Source organism: Ictalurus punctatus, chromosome 3, assembly GCF_001660625.3.
Source record: "Ictalurus punctatus breed USDA103 chromosome 3, Coco_2.0, whole genome shotgun sequence".
NCBI lineage: Eukaryota > Metazoa > Chordata > Actinopteri > Siluriformes > Ictaluridae > Ictalurus > Ictalurus punctatus.
Genome location: NC_030418.2, coordinates 9,793,315 through 9,815,945, shown reverse-complemented (window position 1 = coordinate 9,815,945; position 22,631 = coordinate 9,793,315). Strand labels below are relative to the sequence as shown.

General features: G+C 40.1%; 1 protein-coding gene and 1 long non-coding RNA gene across 3 annotated transcripts in view; one reads left to right on the top strand and one right to left on the bottom strand.

The window, feature by feature from the left end:
- The window catches only part of cacul1 (CDK2 associated cullin domain 1), a 49,957-nt gene extending 40,392 nt beyond the window's left edge, over positions 1-9,565 (bottom strand). The window contains exon 1 of the mRNA XM_017464163.3: positions 9,189-9,565. Coding sequence (XP_017319652.1) covers positions 9,189-9,432 — 244 coding nt within the window. The 5' untranslated portion in view covers positions 9,433-9,565. The remainder of the gene's footprint in view (positions 1-9,188) is intronic.
- LOC124627716 (uncharacterized) lies at positions 9,202-22,561 on the top strand. 2 transcript variants are annotated; one of them, XR_006982229.2, is made up of 3 exons: positions 9,202-9,338; positions 18,294-18,440; positions 20,633-22,561. It is a non-coding gene; the product is annotated as an uncharacterized LOC124627716 (long non-coding RNA). The 2 variants fall into 2 exon arrangements; XR_008396265.1 differs by having other exon boundaries at positions 20,626-22,561.
- Positions 22,562-22,631: the final 70 nt, after the last annotated feature.

Genomic DNA, 22,631 nt, shown 5'->3' with positions numbered 1-22,631 from the left:
GAAAAAAAACAGACAGGGCATCATTGAGAGACAGGATGTATTTTATTGCTTTTCAAATAGAATGTCCATAAATGAAAAACCCCACGTTCTCTCTCTCTCCCTCTGTATTTTCTTTTTGCTGGGGAGAGGCAGAGCTAAGCCTGCCTTTTACCTAGCGGTCAGTGCAGACCAATGTTGCCAACTGGGCAACTTTTCAGACCCCTTTAGCAACTTTCTTTGGGGAAACCCAAATTTTCCTAGCGAAAAATCTAGCGAGTTTTTTGACAAACCTTAGCAACTTTCCAAATATCACCAGTACTGTCCTGCAAGCGTGAGGTCTTGCTTTCCCACTGCACTCTCACCTCTCTCTGCATCTGCTCTGTTCAGTGAGTGGATGAAAACTAGGGATTTAACAATGTCATGGATAACAAGACGCGCCCTTCCTCCAAATTTACATCATTCGTATGTGAATGTTTTTAGAACGCAATACAAATGTAATGCAACATGTTTTACATGTAAAATAGTCCATGTTATTACAACCTAGTTCTCTTGTTCAAAGTAGTTATAGTGTTCAGAAACATTTTTGATCATTCATGTTCCATACCTGTCTGTTATAGTTTCCTAAAAAAGTAATCTAAAAGTTATATATTTATTTATCTATTACACACACACACACACACACACACACACACGTAGATAGATAGATAGATAGATAGATAGATAGATAGATAGATAGATAGATAGACAGATGTATACATGGAGATATCATGCCACATGATAGGGAAGGATTGGGGGGGGGGGGGGGGGCACTCAGGACCGATTTGTTGATGTAGATGTAATGGTGACTTCTCCACGCATACTGAGGTTAAATTTGGTGCTCCACAAGGTTCTGTTTTAGGTCCACTGCTTTTTATTTTATATATGCTACCTCTTGGTCAAATTATTCATAAACAAGCTTCCCCTATTATGCTGATGATACACAGTTGTATGTTTTAGCAAAGCCAGATGACAGACAGCATATGCATGAAGTTGAGGAATGTGTAAAGGACATTAGATGCTTATTAACTTCCTTTTACTTAATTCTGACAAGACAGAAGTACTTCTACTAGTACTACATGTAGCTTGAAGTAAGCTTTCTGATTACACAGTAGCTCCGGATGGCCTTTCTGTTTCATCATGTACAGCAGTAAAAGACCTTAGTGTGCTGATTGACTCCAGTATTTAATTATTTGACACTCATGTAGATAATATTACTAGGATAGCCTTCTTTCATCTCAGAAATATCACTGCCTCTGGATAGAGCTCTCATCAACTGGACGCTACATCCTGGAGTTTGCTTAGGATTTTACCGCTTGAAGTACCATGGAAATGGTTTTGGGCCTCAATTCCACATGGACATTCTCGCTGTGGTTGCTGCGACTGTGGTTGCTGTGGCCTTGGGACTGAAATTACCACATACCACTCAGGTCTCCTTTGGTGAACAGTGGACTAGTTCAACAAACAGACTTCATGTTAAAACCATAATGAACTTCTTGTACTTTCACACTATCCATTACCCAGATGAGGATGGGTTTCATTCTGAGTCTGGTTCCTCTGAAGGTTTCTTCATTTCATTTTAGGGCGTTTTTCCTTACCACCACTGCCACTGGCTTGCTCAATAGGGATAAATTCACACACTTAAAATCTGCATCCTGTGTTTATATGCTTCTGTAAAGCTGCTTTGAGACAATGTCCATTGTTAAAAGCGCTATACAAATAAAATTTAATTGAACTGAATTTGTGGATGGTAATACTGTAGTTTTTTTTGTTTTGTTTGTTTTATTTCATAAATGTTTACATTTTCTTTTAAAGAAATAAAAGTTTCCATTCTGTTTAAATTATTTCTATGAATGTAAAAATAAAATGCCATTAGGTTATGTTAGTAGTGTCATTCTCATATTCATTGTTGTGAGAACACACAGTCTATTTACAATGACTGTGATAAGAATATGTAGTTAAATTAAAGTTAGTAAAGTAGTTAAAGTAGTAAAGTAGTCAAATGAGCTCTTTGGTGATGTAACCCTTTTTTTTAATTGGAGCCCCTGAGGAACTCTCTGCACGTCCTTGTTCCCTAAACGGCCCGAGCTGAAATCTGATTGTCCCCTGAAGTGCCCCTATCCTGTCTATCTACGTCAGAGCACTCCATCAACTGCATTGGGTTGTTTGAAACTCAACTTGTGTATCCATTTCTTTCTACCACATCTTGCATAAGCAGTGTTTTCCTTTAACTATTGTCTCAAAGGACATTAGTGTTACTGTCACCTATCTTCTCTTTGGCTGACATTAGGAAACTAGTTAGCTACAACAACACACTAGTTAGTTTATTAGCTATTTACCTAGGTTTAATCTAATTTACACGTAACTTACGTTGCCTTTTTTATTTGTTAAATTTGCAGATGGCGGTGGTGGAGGATGTGAACCTGTTTTGTCAAGTGGAGAAGTTGATCAGAAGTTGAAAAATTAATTTTAAAAAATTATTTATTTATTTATAAATTGTAAATTAAATAAATGTACAATTTTTTTAATGATACATTGTTCTGGCAAATTTATGAAAAGGTTTCATTTGTTTTGTTTTATTTATTTACAGAGGCAGTGCACATTAATGAACATGACTATAAATGTGCCAGAATCAGCTAAATGGATATTTTTCATCTGCAGACCCTTGACACAATGTTAAAAATTCACCCTAAAAAACAAAGCATCTTACATTAATACAATAACAAAAACAAAACAAAAAAAATAAATAAATACATTAACTACATTATCAAATACTAGTTAAAAATACAAGCACATGATTGATTCCAAGCACAATAAATCATTACATACATTATATTATTAGGAAGATTTTTCTAAACTCATATTGTGCTACGTAAAAGGTCAGACAGATAGCGACAGGAGAATAGCAATTAACCAAGAACAATTATTACAGGCAGGCTAAAATCGAATAAAATAAAACTCTAATGTTGACAGTGCTGAGTATTAATTCTATTATTAATACTATTTTTTAAGATGAAACTTAAAAGAACTGTATGTATCAAGTCCTCTAATTGTTGATGGGATGGAGTTCCACTCCCATACAGCTTTAACGGAAAATACGGACTGACTAAATTTACACTTTCTGAGGGGAATAATATAGTCCCCTCTTGCTGCACCCCTTGTGCAGTTGTTCTTATGTTGACATACTGTTTTAACAGGGAGGTCAAGCTATGTAGTCTTAAATATCAGACAAACATCTACATATTTGATCATGTTTTCCCAACTAAGCAGATTGTATTTTTTTTTATATTGAACAATGATGAAAATAAACCGATTTCTTAGCAATAGTTTTTAGTGATTATTTATACAGAGACTCAAATGGTTTTAGTGTCGTACTAGCTTGTGAACAAGTTGATAAAGAATAAATAATATGAGAAATGACCATAGAATATTCATACGTCATAGCAGCCTCTGTGGACATACAATCTCGAATAAATCTAAAATTTAATAGACTAAATTTAACCCGGTTACAGACCTTTTTAACTTGAGCCTTGAAAGAAAGTCTGGAATCAATTAAATCTACAAGGTACTTATATTCAGTTACAACTTGTAGCCTTTCCCTGATACAAAAACATCTGGCACTACACGAACTATTACACACCGTTTTAGAGATATTTACTTGAACAATGGATTTTGTAAGTTCATTAGCAACTTGTGACACGTCCGCATACATTTGGATGTTAGTGTCAAGACAGGTGGAAGATCATTAATATACAATGTAAATAGCAATGGGCCCAGAATAGATCCTTGGGGAACACCTGTGGATATACATACTTAGGGCTGTTGATTTATAATTTTGTACATGAACATACTGTGTTCGACCTGACAAATATGATTATATCCAACTCAAAGTCTCTGGAGAAAAATTAAAACCTAATTTTCCGACATAAGAATTCTATAGTTAACAGTGTCAAAAGCCTTCTTAAGGTCAAGAAACACTGCTCCAACAACCCCACCTTTGTCCAATGCAGACTTTTTCAATGAAGTAACAGTTTGTCTTTGTAGTTGAGTAGTTAATTAAATGATGATTACTGTTTTAAATGTCCCAAGATTCATGGCTTATTTTATGCGAACAATGGATCAACAAAAACAAGGATTCTGTGCTGATTATTCAGACTGATTTGTTTTATTTATGATTAATGATGCATGAGTGTATGAATATTAAAATAAATGATGAAAACTGAGGTTAAGAGAATGTTAGGGGAACGTTCTGAAAACCTAAAAACAATGCTCAATTTCCATAAAGAAATAGGTGCGAGAAGTGGGAGAACCTAGCCTGGGCATTCGGGGCTGTAGCCCTGAAGATTTTTTCTGTAGCCCCTAATAATTCTCCACTTGAAGCTGTTTGTCCCTACGTAACTTGACGTCAGTAAAAGAAGACAGCCTGTCATTTTGTATCTTCAATGAACGGAGTCGAGACCAGTCAGACAGGGTTTACAGGAAAATACGTGGAAATACTCGTGTCTTACTGGCTGACAGCTCTCAATTCTACCAAACGTTAGCTCACAAAGTCAGTCAGTCAGTGTGAGGAAAAGTGTATATATTAGGGCTGCACAATTTTGGCCAAAATGATAATGATGATTATTTTGTCAATATTGAGATCATGATTATTCATTGATTTTAGGGACAGCATATTTTATTGCACTTTCATATTTAAATAAACAGACCGCTGCTTTCAGCTCCATGTTGTGCTACATTCCTGCTAATGTACAAATCTTTGCATCAAATCAGACTGGTCTTTAAAGTGCATCATCTCGTAGAAACAAAATATAAATAAAATTGTACCCAAATTATAGGTTAAGTAAAAATAAATACCATCAACTAAATGAAAATATGCAATTAAATATAACAATATGCAACCAAATGAAAACAATTCAGGCCTATGCAGAAAAGCCAATAACAGGGTTTACAGGAGGAGAGTCTCAGCCAAATCACCCAATAGAGTGGTGCAGGGATAAAGTCATTTTGTACCGGAACCCAGAAGTTAGCATCACACTGGTTCCCTTGACAAAAACCCAATAGGATTTTCACATAGGCTTTTGGATTATTGCAAAAAAATAAGCTCTGAGACCAACAAAAGTTTACAATACTAACACGTTTTATCCATCAAGATAATTTTCACAAATGAGCACAACTTTTATGAAGTTTGAAGCCTAAATACAATCGCCAGAAATAAACACCTAACCGTATGCTATAAACGAACGACACCACGGTCACTCGACTTCAATGTCACCATCACCAAGCGTCCGACAACTTTTCCAAACTTGATTTAAAACATTTTCCATAATACGGATTTACTCGGTGGATGAATCTTCATCCACATTTTTGGGGGGGGAATTGTGCGCAGCATACCTGAACCAGTTTACCTGCAAAGCCTTTTCCTGTTCGGCATGATGACGTTTTAATGTCCCCGACAACGTCTGTAGTCCCATTTAACAACTTATTCGTGTCGTTTCCCCTCGCGTGAGTGCTGGAGCTCACAGCGTGCTCTTTTAGTGACATTGACTTTGTTTACTTTCTACATGTGCATTTTTTATGATTTCTGTCCTGTCTTCTCCCCTGTATTGTCATTGGTTGTTCCCTTATGTGTCATCATTAGTCTCAGCTGTTTTGTGATCACCATTAATTACATTTGTCATTTAAACCGCTCGTGTCTCTTTGTTCGATGCAAAGTATTGCGCGACTTTTCCGTGTACTAAGCGTTTGTTCAGTTTCACATCTCAGTTTTGATCTGATTCTTGACCTCGTTGTTTGATTCGTTTAGCCTTGTTTATGCCCGTTTGCATTATTTAAATAAGAGTTATGTTAGATAAGAGCTTTATTGAAGAGAGGCAGACAAATCCAAAACATAAGACAATAGCGTGGTCAAAAACAAGAAAAAGGTCAGGCTATTGTCTCATCTTTTGGATTTGTCTGCCTCTCTTCAATAAAGCTCTTATCTGCACTTATCTGCAACTGCCATTTTCAATACACGGGAAAGCTTTTTAAAAAAAACCCTCACAAGTGGAGTATTACTAGCGTATTTTATGTCGTAGAATAAAATGTGAAAATATTGAGATTGTGTTCACCATAGGGATGTCACGATACCAAAAATCTAGTAGTTGGTACCGATACCACCAATACCACTCAATACCACGGTGTGGTATAAAATTTATATTTTATATATATATATATATATATATATATATATAAACTCCTGGAGGACATCCTCCTCTGGCTAATACTGGCAGAGAGAGAGAGAGAGAGAGAGAGAGAGAGGGATATTATAGTTACCAAACACTGTCTGACAATGACTAATAAAACAGTGCTAAGTGCTAATGACAAATGCTAAGTTGCACTCCTAAAAACACACACACACACACACACACACACACACACACACACACCTTATACTCTGAATGCGAGCATTAGTTTGAATTCACTGATTTGCTGGCAGGCTAAAAAGATTTATTAATTATTTATTAAAACCATTAACAGTTCAATAATTATTAGTGACCTTAGCCTCCATTTTTCTGACAGGATACGGGCTGAATGTCGATGCATGGTGGCCCATTAGGAGGTAGTTTATAACATTGCAATGCATTAGAGTCATTAACAAATAGCTGGCTATCGCAAACAATACATGGAGCATAACGTTAGCTGGTTCAGGTGCTTCGCCAAATTCCAGGTGTTTCCTCGCTTTGTTTGAGCTTTCCTCTCTCTGCCTCTCAACAAGTCAGGGCGGAGCTAAGCCCCCCCCCCGCTTCTTCATCTTTACCACCGCGTGTTTGCTGCCCCCTTCAATTACGGAAGAACTGCAACGGTACCAACGCTACTGCGGAAAAACAAGTACCATCACGTTTTACGAACGTTGGTACCGACTTGGTACCGAAGTATCGGCTCTCGTGACATCCCTAGTTCACCACAGACCTTATTTCAGGCTTTTAACCAAAATCCCATTCAAAAAACCCATTGACGTTGGGATGGAACCGGAAGCACTAAAATGCTAGTTTATTTCCGGGTTTTGGCATACAAAATGAGGTCATCCCTGCACAACTCTATGGTGACTGGCTGTAAGTTTAGGAAGCACTTGATTTGATATGCAGTGGAGTTTCTATGTGCAGAGGACGAACTTTAAATGTAAATATCACAGTCGATCATGTTCATGTAATCGTGGGCAGTCAAAATCATAATCCATATTCGATTTAATTGTGCAGTCCTAGTATATGTACGCCAATTGTTTATTTTTAAACCAGTAAATGAAACTGAAACACTAACATCCTCTGATGCTGAGCAGGAAGGTGTGAAAATGTCTATACGAGTTTGTGAATTTGTAGAAGTTACTTGAACACGATATGAGCAGAGCATAAGGACAGATAACGCACTTTGCAGTTCACTGTAGCAGCTAAACCCATACAATGATGCTTAGTTGTGTCTCCCCTTGACTAGCGACACCAAACTAGGATAGTCTCGTGTTAGATAGCCAACGCATTTTATATTTTATCTGTCTGGTAGTCCTGCAAACAGTGATAACACACAAGGCAATTTTTATGATAAACTTTTTGTCCAATTTTCAAAATTTTTAAGCAAATAGCCCTCAAATGCAAGAAAAAAAATGCATACAAATGCTCTATTTAGACGTATTTTACAAAAAAATTTTGATGGAGAAGAATCGGGGCTCAGTCCCGGATGATTAACAGTTCAGCTAAAGGCCCTGTGCAAACCTAAAAACAATGTTCTACTGTATTTCCGTAAAGAAAACTTTCCTGGCTAACCAAAAACAAACTTTAAAAATGTATGTTCTGGGAACAAAAAACTAATGTTTAAAGAACGTTCTGGGAACAAACTTTTTTTTTTAATCAGGGCAGTAAGGTAAGTTTTGAATATGGCTTTTGAGGCAAGAAAATTAAAGACAACAAGTTTAACTGCCCCAAGTTACCCGCCCCCTGTTTCATGAAGCTGGATGCGGTGGTTATCCAGATAAGTTTGCGTTTAGTTTTATCAAACTCTGGTTTTTCAGTCTCACCAAGGTGTCTGATTGGTTTTTAAATCGGGTTTCATCGCCATGGTAACTTAAACTACACTGCTAACCTGCTCTGGAGCAAGTTTTATTCTGGGTAAGAAAACTGTAACCCAAACTGGACCAATCAGCTGCAAGCAAAGTAATATAAAACCCTTCAGTGTTTGTAGCGATGTCTTCACTGTTTGTGGAGAATCCTGTAGAATCCTCAGAGCACAAATAATAATAATAATAATAATAATAACAATAATAATAATAATAACACTTCAAAGGAAAATAACTTATTAGGGATAGACACAATCCTGACTTTTCCCGATGACCATCTGTACGAAAGATATGGATTTTCGGCAGATGGTATAGTTTATTTCTGCCGGCTTCTTGAGCCGCACATTAGAAATCAGACACGCCGAAGCCGCTTTTACTGAACCGCAAACTATACGTATTGTTTTGGTTCTTTGCGAGTGGTACATATTTGCATGCGGTGGCATTCCTTTCCTAATATATTTTCACAAATTGATATGTTTTATTAATATTTCATTTAAACATTGACATTTCATGTATGCATTATATTAAATGCAATTATATGAAATATACTGGGGTTGTAAGTTTTCAATTAGTTTATTCTCATTGTGAGCCTATGAAAGCAAACTTACACATTTACACAATCAGTAATGTTCCTGAGCTTTGGCAGCCGGGGTATTGCTTTTTGAGGTTACTGTAGATTTATTTCCACAAAATAATGTATTGCTCTTAAACCAGAAGTATGCACACCAGCTTTTTTCCCCATGTTGAACGATATTAGCTTCTTTGCTGCAAACGTCTGGCTTTTATGTGCACACGCACTCTGGGTAAACCTTGATTCAGGGTTAAAACCTAGGTTTACTGAGAATGTTTACTGATAAACAGCCTCATGAAACCTGTTAACCTTAATTAACCCGGGTTAGATTTGTCAACTCAAATTTACACTACAACTCTGAGTTTGTTCAACTCGTTTCGTGAAACAGGCCTCTGATGTCCCAATTTATCTTGAATGTAATGAAATGCTGCAATTATACACACATCACTAATACAGACGTCAACTGTACATTGGCAACAGCGTATGGGACGACTGGTAGGTCAAATGAAACGAACTTACTAAATTCAGAGGGATTAGATGTCAGGCTCCTCGTAATAATTGCACCACAATCAACTTCGCTGTCTGAAGCGGAATCGGTGTGTGTGGCATTTTCGGCACAATCACACACATCGACAGCGGCTGGAATACAATTGGCTTCACTCGGCATCGGTGAGCTACAGTTTAAGTAATATACATTTCCATGGTTTTCAGGATAATTGTGATTGCGGTCATCGTGTATCTCTAAAACCCCACCTTCATCCATTTCACTGGCGAGGTGCAGAAGTTTAGTTAGGTTTTCAAAGCAAATTTTGAACTGTTTACAAATCCTATTACGCTGCAGTGAAGCATGCTGCCATACCTCTAGAGACTTTTGCGGGATTACACATTAAGAGTCGTGTATTAGTGATAGTAGTGGGGCAGCATTAAATATCTAACTGTGATGCTATGAGTTGGCTGGAAAACAGAGCAGGCGAAACAGATTTGAAATGAAATAGAAGCATTTTTTTTTATCCTGAACTATCCAAATCAACTCCTGTTTTCATGCCATTGAGCTAATGTCTAGCCGGGTTTTATAGAAAATATTTATGAGGCGTAATAAATATGTGTAAATAACATTTGGATATGTTAATGAAGTGTATTCAATATGTATAACCAACGAGCTAGGATAAGACTTAAAAAAAAAAAAAGGCGAGTGCTGGTCAATGTCAGAGAGAAACAAAAAAACAAACAAAGACTCTGACTGAGTGAAACCTTTTTTTAAAAAAAAAGAAGAAGAAAAAAGAAACCATGTCCTCATGAATCCTTTTCAAGAAAAACAACTAACTGCGCATGCTCCACGAATTTAAGATAACACATAGACATGAATATTTAATTGTGGCAAAGAAGATAGTTCTGTTTTAATGAGGAAAGGCAAAACCCTTCCTACAATGAATACGCTGTGGAGAAAAGTATAAAAAAGGACTGTGTGTGTTTGCATAATTTGGACTTTCTGCAGACTGTCACACTTTATTGGTACAATGAAGTTTATTTACTTTTTGGCATCTACTAACCCAGTGGTTTTCAAAGTGGGGGGCGCCCGGGGGGCCTCAACAATTTGGTCAGAGCCACCAAGCCCATCCCTCCCACTAGTATGTTTTCTCTTTCTCACTCTAAGACAACCACACACACACACACACACACACACACACACACACACACACACACACACACACACACACACACACACACACACACACAAAAATCAATTCCTAATGTAACGTAATGTAAAGATGTAGGATGTAATTATTAATTTAAAAAAGGGGGATATATTCAGAAGTCTGTATTTTTAATGTGTTTTAAAGACATCTTGCAAAAGGGGGGCCTCAGTCAAGTGTTAATGCCATTTGGGGAGCCTTGCCCTGGAAATGTTTGGGAACCCCTTTACTAACCCTCTGTCTCTGCAGATTTTTGACTTAGGCCTGAAAGGTTGATTTATCCATGACAGTTTCTAATGCAATTTTGCACCAAATAAAACCGATATTTTAAGAATGTTGGCAAAACATAAATGCGAATAAATGATGTTATGCGATAAAATCTGGATTTTCTCCTCTCGCCATAGGCATTACAATTAAACATCTGATGAGATCTGATGAGTGTTGGCACGGTGAATTTAATTGCATCCACCGCAATAGCCGTAGTAGTGTTTTAATAGAAGGCGACGATGGCATGTAATGCACGCAATCATGGGAAGGCAAGCCCCTTATACCTGGCAGCGGCCACGTATCCGGGGTTTCTGTGAGATCATAGTCTGCAATGATTTTTCAAAAGGTCTTGTGGATCCAAAACTTCAGAATGCTTCGCTTAACATTTGACGAGTTATGCAACAAAATAGGACCATTCGAGGCGCCTGCCGTATCATGCCTGAGGGAGCCAGCATAGCCATCGCCATGCGAGAAATATTGCTTTGTCGAATTGTCTGAAAAACCACCTCAGGCAAGTGTATAAACTTTTTTGCGATATCTGAAAGTTTTTGTTTTTTTCCCTTGAAATTCACACGTTTCAAATGCACGTTTTAAGTTTGCAATTTCAAATTGTGAATTAAGCAGGTTAATGAAAACGCAGCTGCTGATGTTTGTCACTGACACAATACTTTATACTGTTGCACAACTTAAGCGCTATAGCAATTGCTAGTGCCACAGTGGCTGTGTTAGCTTTTTTAGGGCCCGAGCACCGCTGGTGCGATGCCCTATTGGATCTGCTCCGTTTTATTATTATTATTATTATTATTATTATTATTATTATTATTATTATTTTCCAAAATGAATCACATTTTAGAGCACTCCCAGATGGCGAAAAGCACATAGGGAAGGAGGAGGTCCCAGATCCTTCCTTCCTCATCTACCACCTGGCGTAACATCTGTTTTAGCGTCTGGTTGAATCTCTTGACCAGTCCATCAGTTTGCGGGTGGTAGACAGACGTCTTGAGGTGTTTCACCTGTAACAGCCGACACAGAACAGACATTAGCTTGGACACAAAAGGCATACCTTGGTTGGTCAGAATGTCCTTTGGGATCCCCACACATCTGAACAGGAGTACCACTTCTCTGGCAATGTTGCGGGAGGTGGCTTTGCATAGTGTTACCGCCTCGGGGTACCGGGTGGCGTAGTCCACGATGACGAGTATGTACTCGTGGCCCCAGGCGGACTTGGGGAGCGGCCCTATGAGGTCCATGCCGATCCTTTCGAAAGGGATGCTGATGATGGGAAGTGGGATCAGGGGCACCAGCGGGGTCTTCCTGGGGGCGGTACGCTGACACTGAGGGCACTGTTGACAAAAGGCCCGGACCTCTGCGTCCATCCCCGTGCCATTGAAGCGGTCCTTCAGTTTTTCCCCGGTGTTTCGGGCCCCCAGGTGGCCCCCGAGTGGATGGGAATGGGCCAGGTGCAACAGTGTTTGGGTTCAGGTCTTGGGGACTACCAAGATGTCCACGTTTTCCCCTCTGCACTGGGTTCGGTGGAATAGCAGGCCTCCCCTGACTATAAAGTAGGAGGTGGGTAGCCTGTGTTCTGGGTTTTGGTCGACCCCGTCAATCTGCCGCACCTGGGCCCAGCAGTGCTTCAGGCGGTCGTCCTCTTTCTGCTGCTGGCCGAAGTTCCCCTGCTGGCTCACCTGTTGAAATACAGAGGAGAATGGGTTAGGGTGTGTGTGTGACTTACCTTCGGCCGGGGCGTTCTTCTTGCCCCGGGCCATGTAGGCCGGCCGGGCTGGGGCCTCCTTCCTTCGCTGGACTGGATTCGACGGGCCTGGAGTATGGGGGCCCCCTCTGACAGGCCCAGAGTCTTGACCCTCCTTCGGCATCCCCTGATCCAGTTTCATTGGCCTGGACTCCTCCTGGGGTGTCCTGTAGGCGGGGCGGTTTTGGATGACCTCTTTTCCTTCGGCAGCACGCTGGCGGTCGGGCCGATGTGGTGGCCCCCTTCTGGGCGGGCTATGGGGTCGCTGCCCATCCTGGCCGAACTCCAAGAGGGTCAGGGCGAGTTCTAGGGCTGTTAGCAGCTCCTTGGGGGTTCCGGGCGCACGTATTCCCATGGCCTGACGCTCTGGGGACGGCAGAGCTCTCAGGAACTGGTCCATGGCCACCTTTTCTGCCACCTCGGTGGTGGTGCATTGGTCAGGGCGGAGCCACCATTTGGTGAGGCGCAGGAGGGTGTTCATTTGACCACGGTGCTGGGCTCCCGGCCGGTAGCTCCACCAATGGAAGTCCGCTGCCGCTCGGTAGGAAGTTCTGCCATACCATGCCAAGATCTCTTACTTTACCTCTCCATAGTCCGCCACGTCCTCTGGTGAGAGGGCATAGTATGCGGTGTTGGCTTCTCCGGAGAGCAACGGGCCGAGGATGCGCGGCCAGGCTTCCATGCCCCAGCCTTCTTGGTGGGCGACCCGTTCGAAGGTCTCGAGGTAGGTCTCGATGTCATCTTCTGGGGTCAGGTGGGGGAGAAGGTGCTGGGTTTCTCGGCCAGGGTCCTGGAATGGCGGGGCTGCTCTCAGGGCCAGCAGCTCCTGGGTAGCAACTCGCAGGCTTTGGGCGAGCTGCTGTTTTGTGGCCTGCTGCTGGAGGCTAGTCTCCATCAGACGCTGTAGCGTGGGGTCCATGTTCTCTGTGTCCATCTCTCTATCCACTCAAATTATATATATTTTTTTAATGTGTGGTTTTTCTTTTAAGTATTTACGCATCCTCCACCAGTGTAGGGAATTTAGCCCGTGGTGGGTGTAGCACAGACACACAGGAAGCCATTTTAGTGTTGTTTGTGGAAGGATCTTTATTTAAGACAGACGGTGAGGGGAGTGTGGGTGCGCATGTGTGTGTGTGTTTGTTGAAGTGCGATCGGGCGGTGAGGGTCTCAGCTGTCTTCGGTTACAGCCAGGGGGCGGAGCCTTCACTTACTTCGGATTCGTCTGAAAACCAGAAAAACACACGACAGCGATTAGCGGACATGCACATGCCGCAAAATATCGCCTAACACACGGTAACTACTTGCACACATGCTCGGAGACCCTTCTCTTCTTTTGTGAGTGGAATATCGCCCTTTTATATTCTCCTCTCACCCGCTGGATGGTGGAATTCTTTCCGAGCGGTGCACCATTCACGAGCCGTGGGTGTGTTGGCGGCCCCGCCCCGCCGCCACGTGCTCTCTGGCCATGTACTTGGCCTGTGCAGATTGGCGCTTTTAGCTATAGTCGTGAAAAAAATAAGAATACTCACCAGAAATTGTTGGCTTTTTTGACATATTTGGACATACAAACATTTCATCATCTTTGAAATGGTGCTTATTAATGAACTTGATATGTTTGAACAAAACCACATGGAAAATTTGCATTTTCAATCATTTATTCAGTAGAAATATCAATAGAGGTGATATTCTTCTGTGGAAAAAACAAGTACACCCTTTGTCTCAGAAGCTAGTATTCCCCCCTTTAGCAGAAATAACGTCTTGTAGGCGTTTGCATAACAGTCTACCAGGCATGCTGGAATTGTTGACCACTCTTTCATGCAATATTCTTTCAGTTGCAAAATGTTGGAGGGTTTTCTTACTGTTTCAAATCCTCCCACAACATTCCATAACCCTTCATTTCATCTTTTTGAGGCATTCCTTGGTGGATTTGCTAGTATGCTTAGGATCATTATCCTGTTGAAAAGTCCACTTTTGATTTAACTTCAACTTTTGGACAGATGGCCTCACATTATCTTCAAGCACTCTTTGATATGATGCAGAATTCATAGTTGAATCAGTTCATAGTTGAAAGCAAGTTGTCCAGTTGTTGAGGCAGCAAAGCAATCCCAAACAATAACATTTCCACCACCATGCTTCAAAGTTGGTATGAGGTGATTCTCCTAAAAAGCTGTCTTTGTTCTGCGCCATCATCTCTGCTGTTACTGTGGCCAAACAATTCTATCTTTTGATTCTTCTGGCCAGAGTAGATTATTCCAAAAGGCCTGGTCTTTTCCAATATGCTCATTGGCAAACTGTAGTCTTCCAAAGAGTTTTTCCTGGCACACCTCCCATGCTGGTCAAATTTGTGCAATCCCGTTCTGATTTGTGGCGATGGGCCAGCAGCCGGCGCACAAGAAACAAAGATTGCTCCTCCCGCGACTGCCGTGATGGTGCTGAAGAAACAGCTCCGTTTCAGCACCACCAATGTTTTGGATGGCCTCAGAGCATGTGGCGGCGGGGCGAGGCCGCCGACACACACACGGCCTGTGAATGGTGCGCGGCACTGAAGAATTCCACCATTCAGCAGGCGAGGGGAGAATATAAAAGGGCGATATTCCGCTCTGAAGGGGAGAGAAGACTCTCGGGGTGTATGCGTTAACCTATGCTGTGTGTTTTCCAGGCAATCCAGACTCCACCCCGACTGCACCCGCAGCTGTTCCTGATGGCAAAACAGGATCCCCGTTACTCAGGAAACCCCTAGCACTCCCTCGGCAACCCCGTGGCTACTAAGCATTTCACCTCACACCCCCACTTTGACACACACGTGCACCCACACCCTCTCACGAACTATTTTTGAAAAAAGATTTCTCCACGAGTGACACCAAAACAGCCTCCTGTGTGTCTGTGCTCCGTCCCCCGCTGGCTAGATTCCCTAAAGATTGTAAGAGCATGCACTTTGACAACAACAGTTGCAAGACTTATTAGCAGATCCTGTGATGAAACTTTGGGGGTTGTTGAGACATCAGACAGTCTGCTCTTGGGCTGAATTTGCTTGGACAGCCAGTCCTGGACAAATAGGTAGTCCTTTGAAATCTGTACCACTTGTAGATGATTTTCCTTACAGTGAAATAATGTATTTCAAATAATTTGGGGATCTTTTTAAGTCCCTTGCCAGACTCCTAGGCATCCACAACCTTTTTTCTGAAGGCCTTACAAAACGCTTTAGATCTTGGCATGATGACACCACACACCTCAATAGCAAAGGTAACACCAAACAGTAAATGTGAGAGTTTTAAATAAGACAGGTTCCACCTGCACTCCATAAGCAGGTTCTAAACACATGATTCTAATTTTATGGCTTTAAAGGTGTGAAAAATACAGGGGTGTACTTACTTTTTCCATGTAACCGATCTGTTATTTGTTAATTTAAATTGTGAAATTACTACAAATTTTATGTATTATTTGATAGAGTTCCATCCATCCATCCTCTACCTTACTCCTTCTTCAGGGTCACGGGGGAGCCATTCCCAGGGAGCATCGGGCACAAGGCGGGGTACACCCTGGACAGGGTGCCAATCCATCGCAGGGCACAATCACACACCCATTCATACACTACAGACACTTTAGACACGCCAGTCAGCCTACCATGCATGTCTTTGGACTGGGGGGGACCGGAGGAAACCCCCGCAGCTCAGGGAGAATATGCAAACTCTGCACACACATGGCCCCGGCAGGAATCAAACCCCAGACCCTGGAGGTGTGAGGCGAACATGCTAAGCCACTAAGCCACCGTGCACGCTCTATTTGATAGAGTTTATCAACTTTGTTAATAGGCTCTGTTTCAAAGATGATCAAATGTTTGCATGTCCAAATATGTCAAGAAAGCCAACAATTTCCATGGGGTGTAATCTATTTTTTTTCACATGACTTATATTATTATTCTATATATTATATAATATATATTATATAATATATTTCACATGACATATTATTATTCTAATTCTTTGCTAAACTACGATGGGCAGCCCAAACCCTAAGTCATAGAAACACCAAACCTTGTCACATATTGCAGGATTCCCACCGCTACTCAAAGAAGTCAAGGAGCCAATATTGGACTGATGATGCACTATAGCTCAAGCGTTAGCTTTTTGTCCTATATCTCAAGAACCATAAATCATATATTCAAAATTCTATTATCCTCTTATTCCCTGACTTCTGTTTAATTGTTCAAGCCTGAGCCACTAATTTTGGCTAATTTGTGTTAATTTGCATAATATGCAAAACCATACTTTTGTGAACTAGTTTTTAAATTTTTAACCGATCTTCACAATCTTGGAGTCTAACTATTTTGGAGAGTGTGACCCTCAATAATTTTCAAAAACATGTTGACATTTGTAAACAATATGGCTGTCACATGTCAATCAATTCCAACAAATTGGATCATAATTCATTCAAAGAGCTATAACTCATGAATGCTTGTGTGCATCCAGATGAAACTTTAAAGTTTGGATCCACTACTATATTATGCAATTTCACATAAATTGACCATTGGGGGTGCTATTCATGTTTACACACAAAAACAAGCATATCTCTCCAAAAGTACAGTGAACATTCTTTTAAATGTGTTTGCTCCTACTCTAAAACAATTGACCATTGGGGGTGCTATTCATGTTTACACACAAAAACAAGCATATCTCTCCAAAAGTACAGTGAACATTCTTTTAAATGTGTTTGCTCCTACTCTAAAACTTGCCCATTTGGGCCTATTAGCCCTGCTCATTTAAATATGTGATAATTTCCATAATATGCTAAACCTATTTTTGTGACCTAGACCATGAATTTTTGGCCCATCTTCACAATTATGGTGTCAAACTATTCAATTATGGTGTCAAACTACTCAGCAAGTTGCTAGAACTTGTTTAATTACACAGCTGAAATTCATTGGTAATATGGATTCTAATATGGATTTTGCAAATCTGCAACATTTGGGGCATGCCCATTTATAGGATGCAGAGCTGTGTGTGTGTGTGTGTGTGTGTGTGTGTGTGTGTGTGTGTGTGTGTGTGTGTGTGTTAAGGGACAGTCCTAATGCAGTGGAAGAAATAGAAAAATGGCTTCCGATACTGCACGCTTGTTACTGAAAACAACCAAGGCATGTGGAATATATTCATTCTCCCTTGCATTCAGAACAGTCTCTTAGGCTAGCTGCTTGTACAAAACTAAAACCATATTTTTATCAGTTGCTAGATTGAAAACAGTGTTGAATTTAAGCTGTACAACACAACTCCTCAACTCTGTTTATGGCTCCCTGTAACTAATAATGGTGAAAATTTTCATGTCCAAGATAAAACAGCCTGTAGACTTTTGAGCATATCAAAGAAAGATCTCATACTGGTGATTGCAACTTTCTCTGAAGGAAGCACATGCATACTGCTGCTTAGTAGAAATGTACATTGGCCCAGTAGTGCACAACACAACAAAATTTAAAAAGCAAACATAAGTTAACAACACAATGGTATAAAACCACAACATAACGGAAATGCTCCCGGCCACTAGGGGGCAGTGTCAACGTGGGAAAACCCAGATATTTCTGGTGCTATCCACTGCTGGAGAAATCGTTATGGTTGAAATTTCCTCCAAAAACTTGTATGTGTGTATGTATGTGTATTGTATGTGTGATCATTTCACTTAGTTGCCATGGTGAGGCTACTAGATCAACAGCAAAGAGATGACGAGACCTCTAGAAAGTTAAAGTGATGTTTCTGGAGCTTTCAGTGTAAAGAAAAAGCCTGTATGAGTTCTTCTGTTTTAGGTATTAAAACACATAAAAATATATTTGGTGTCTTTTGCTTAAGTGTTTATTTGCAGTACTTGTAAAGAAGCATTTTTTTTACATTGTATTTGTATTTTCTCTGCTGATAAAATAAACAGGGTTCCTATAAGGTGCTTGAAGTGAACGTCATGCTCTCTGTGAGGAAGCTGATGCTTGAGCATCATTGGACTTTCCAACTGGACAATGATCCCAATCTCAAATTCCACCAAGACTCAGTTGCAGAAGTAGTCCTGGAAGATTCTACGGTCAGTGGTAGCTCAGTGGTTAAGATGTTGGACTACTGATCGGAGGATCGTGAATTCAAGGGCCTTGAGCACGCTAGATAGAGTGGCTCCACTCAAAAGGAAAATAATTAGAGAAAAAAAATTAGCACCCTGGTATAACGATCAAATGCAAACCTTAAAACAGACAACTCGACAATTAGAACGTAAATGGCGTCAAACCAAACTGGTGATATTTCAAACAGCATGGAAGGAGAGCCTACTGAAATATAGGAAATCTCTTGGCGATGCTAGAAAAATCTATTTCTCCACCTTAATAGGAGACAACAAAAACAATTCTAGATTCCTTTTCAACACAGTAGCAAAATTAACTAGGAATAAAACCACTACAGAGAGAAACACTCAATCATTACATAGCAGTGAAGATTTCATGAAATTTTTCATTGATAAGGTTGAAAATATTAGACGTGAAATACAGGCCATTAAATTAAAACCGGACAGTACTGTAACAAACCCATTACATGACAATGTAGCAATATCAGATCAATGTTTAGAGTGTTTTGCTCCACTTAGAGAGACCGAACTAGCTACATTAATCTCTTCAGCCAATTCATCAACTTGCATACTAGATCCCGTACCTACATGTTTGTTTAAACAGATTTGTCCAGGAGTAATTGAACCACTTCTAAATATAATCAATTCTTCCCTAAGCACTGGCTATGTACCTAAATCACTTAAATTAGCAGTTATTAAACCCTTGATTAAAAAACCTGATCTTGACCCGTCTCAATTGTCCCGCTATAGACCAATATCAAATCTCCCCTTCATCTCTAAGATTTTAGAAAAGGTTGTAGCAAAGCAGTTATGCTCGTACTTAGATAGGAATAACATTCATGAAATGTATCAGTCAGGATTTAGACCTGATCATAGCACAGAGGCAGCGTTAGTTAAAGTAGTAAATGACCTTCTACAGACTTACGATCAGGGTTGTGTCTCGCTGCTTGTGTTACTCGACCTTAGTGCAGCTTTTGATACTATAGATCACACTATTCTACTTGATAGATTAGAAAATGTTGTTGGTATTAAGGGAACAGTCCTCTCCTGGCTCAGGTCTTATCTGACCGATCGTTATCAGTTCGTAGATGTAAATGGTGATTTCTCCATGCGTACTGAGGTTACTTTTGGAGTTCCACAGGGTTCTCTTTTAGGCCCACTGCTCTTTACTTTATATATGCTACCCCTAGGTCAAATTATTCGTAAACATGGAATTAGCTTCCACTGTTATGCTGATGATACACAGTTGTATGTTTCAGCAAAGCCAGAGGACAGACAGAAGCTTAGTAAAGTTGAGGATTGTGTAAAGGACATTAGACATTGGATGTTAATTAACTTCCTTCTACTTAATTCTGATAAAACAGAAATACTTTTATTAGGCCCACGTGTAGCTAGAAATAATCTTTTTGATCACATGGTTACTCTGGATGGTCTTTCTGTTTCATCATGTACAGCAGTTAAAGACCTTGGAGTGATTATTGACTCCAGCCTATCATTTGATGCTCATGTAGATAATATTACTAGGATAGCCTTCTTTCATCTCAGAAATATTTCTAAAATAAGAAACATATTGTCACTACATGATGCGGAAATACTAGTTCATGCATTCGTCACCTCTAGATTAGATTACTGTAATGCCATACTGTCTGGATGTTCCAGTAGGAATATAAATAAGCTCCAGTTAGTCCAGAATGCAGCTGCTAGAGTCCTAACTAGAACTAGAAGATACGACCATATCACACCGATATTATCAATACTGCATTGGCTCCCAGTAAAATCTCGCATTAATTATAAAATACTTTTATTAACCTATAAAGCACTAAATGGTCTCGCGCCACAATATCTAAGCGACCTTTTGGTTTTATATGATCCGCCACGCCTACTTAGGTCAAAAGATGCAGGCTATTTGACGGTACCTCGAATAGTGAAGGCTACAGCAGGGGGAAGAGCTTTCTCTTATAGAGCTCCACAGTTATGGAACAGTCTTCCTATTAGTGTTCGGGACTCAGACACAGTCTCAGTGTTTAAGTCCAAGCTTAAAAATGTATTTGTTTACTCAAGCCTACCCTGACTAGATTCTGTTCTACTACTTCGCAGTCATAATGATCTTTTTTTCCCTCTCTCCTTTCGCCGACCCCCACACGAATTTATGGAGATACTAGAGATCCAGATCCTTTCTGCCTCGGGATGGAGCTCAAATCTTCTTTAATTCCAGACTGCTGGGACTACGGCTGCTCCTAACGGCATACAGACTTCATATAAATCCATAATGAACTTTTTCACACTAACTGTTTTTACCCAGATGAGGATGGGTTCCTTCTGAGTCGGGTTCCTCTCAAGGTTTCTTCCTCTTAAAACATCTTAGGGAGTTTTTCCTTGCCACCGTCGCCACTCAGTGGCTTGCTCAGTTGGGATAAATTCGCACCTTTAATATCTGTATACCATGTTGATATTTCTGTAAAGCTACTTTGAGACAATGTCTATTGTAAAAAGCGCTATACAAATAAAATTGAATTGAATTGAATTGAATTGAGCAAGGCCCTTTACCCTCAAATGCTCAGCTATATAAATTAGAGAAATGCGAGTCACTCTGGATAAGAGTGTCTGCCAAAATACCATAAATGTAAGATTCTACAGTGCCATCACAGTCACAAGGTCTCTAACATCCACCAGCTCCATGATGTTGTCATGGAGAAGTGGAAGAGGACACGAGTGGCAACCTGTGAAGCTCTGGTGAACTCCATGCCCCAGAGCGTTAAGGCAGTGCTGGAAAACAATGGTGGCCACACAAAATATTGACGCCTTGGGCCCAATTTGGACATTTTCACTTAGGGGTGTACTCACATTTGTTGCCAGCAGTTTAGATATTAAAGGCTGTGTGTTGAGTTATTTTGAGGGAACAGCAAATTTACACTGTTATACAAGCTGTACAGTCACTACTTTACATTGTAGCAAAGTGTCATTTCTTCAGTGTTGTCACATGAAAAGATATAATCAAATATTTACAAAAATCTGAGGGGTGTACTCACTTTTGTCAGATACTATATGTCTGTTCTCTTTTAGCATTGTCTACAAGACCTAACATTCCTTATTTCATAATATTTTTACACATCATTGTAGACTAAGAACACACGTTTTCAAAACAAAAGCTGTTCATTGTGCTGGAGGGGTCAGCTTATGTGGAGAGTAAGAGGAGGGGCTCCTCATGTGTGTGTGTGTGTGTGTGTGTGGGGGGGGGGGGTCAAGGACTCTCACACAATTCTAGGGATTCCAGAGTTAACCATTCACATTTACTTTATTATTATTATTATTATTATTATATAAAAAAAAAAAAACAACACTCATCCAAAGCTGAATTCATGCACCACTTTGACGGACTCAACAATCCAAACAGCCCGTGACAGGTAACTGAAGCTGTTTTTTGTGACACGGCAGCTCAAGTGTTAAGTCGGACAGACTTGAGGTATAGGGGGAGCAGTGCACTGTTTCTAATGTTTCTCACAGTTCTAAATTTTCTTCCCAGTAGCTGGGAAACACAAAACTGTCCTTTGCAGCCACATGTGTGAAGTTAAAGAACTTTTTGTAATCCAAATAAATAGCTTCTGCTAAATAAAATTTCCTCATTTGTCGATGCTTCCCCAAATTGTTATTTTCAATATATCAATTATCTCATATCCAAATCTCTTTGTAAACGTGTCCAAACACCACAAACATGATGTACCTCCCCTGATTTGATTACTGAATGGATCTTTAACAAAATGTACATATGAATTACATGGTGTTAAAATTAAACACAATTCAAAACCCACCCTTAATTGGTTTATGTTTATTTCATATTTATTCATTTATAGCTACACTGTAAAATCATCTGCCCGCAGCTTGCTATACACTGTAAACCTTAATAAGTTGACTGAACTCCACTGATTGAGTAAACTCGTTCCCTCAGTGTTCTTGAGTAATGGGGTCTCCCAAAACTTGTATATTTAAGTTCACTTAACTTGGCACTCATGTAGACTGTACTTAAATTGTTAAGTTCACCAAACTTGGTGTTTATATAGTGTACTTAAACAATTAAGTTAATTTAACTTGGTGTTAATTTCAAGTGTACTTACATATTTAAGTGAACTCAACTTGAAAATTCACTTGAAATTAAAAATTAAT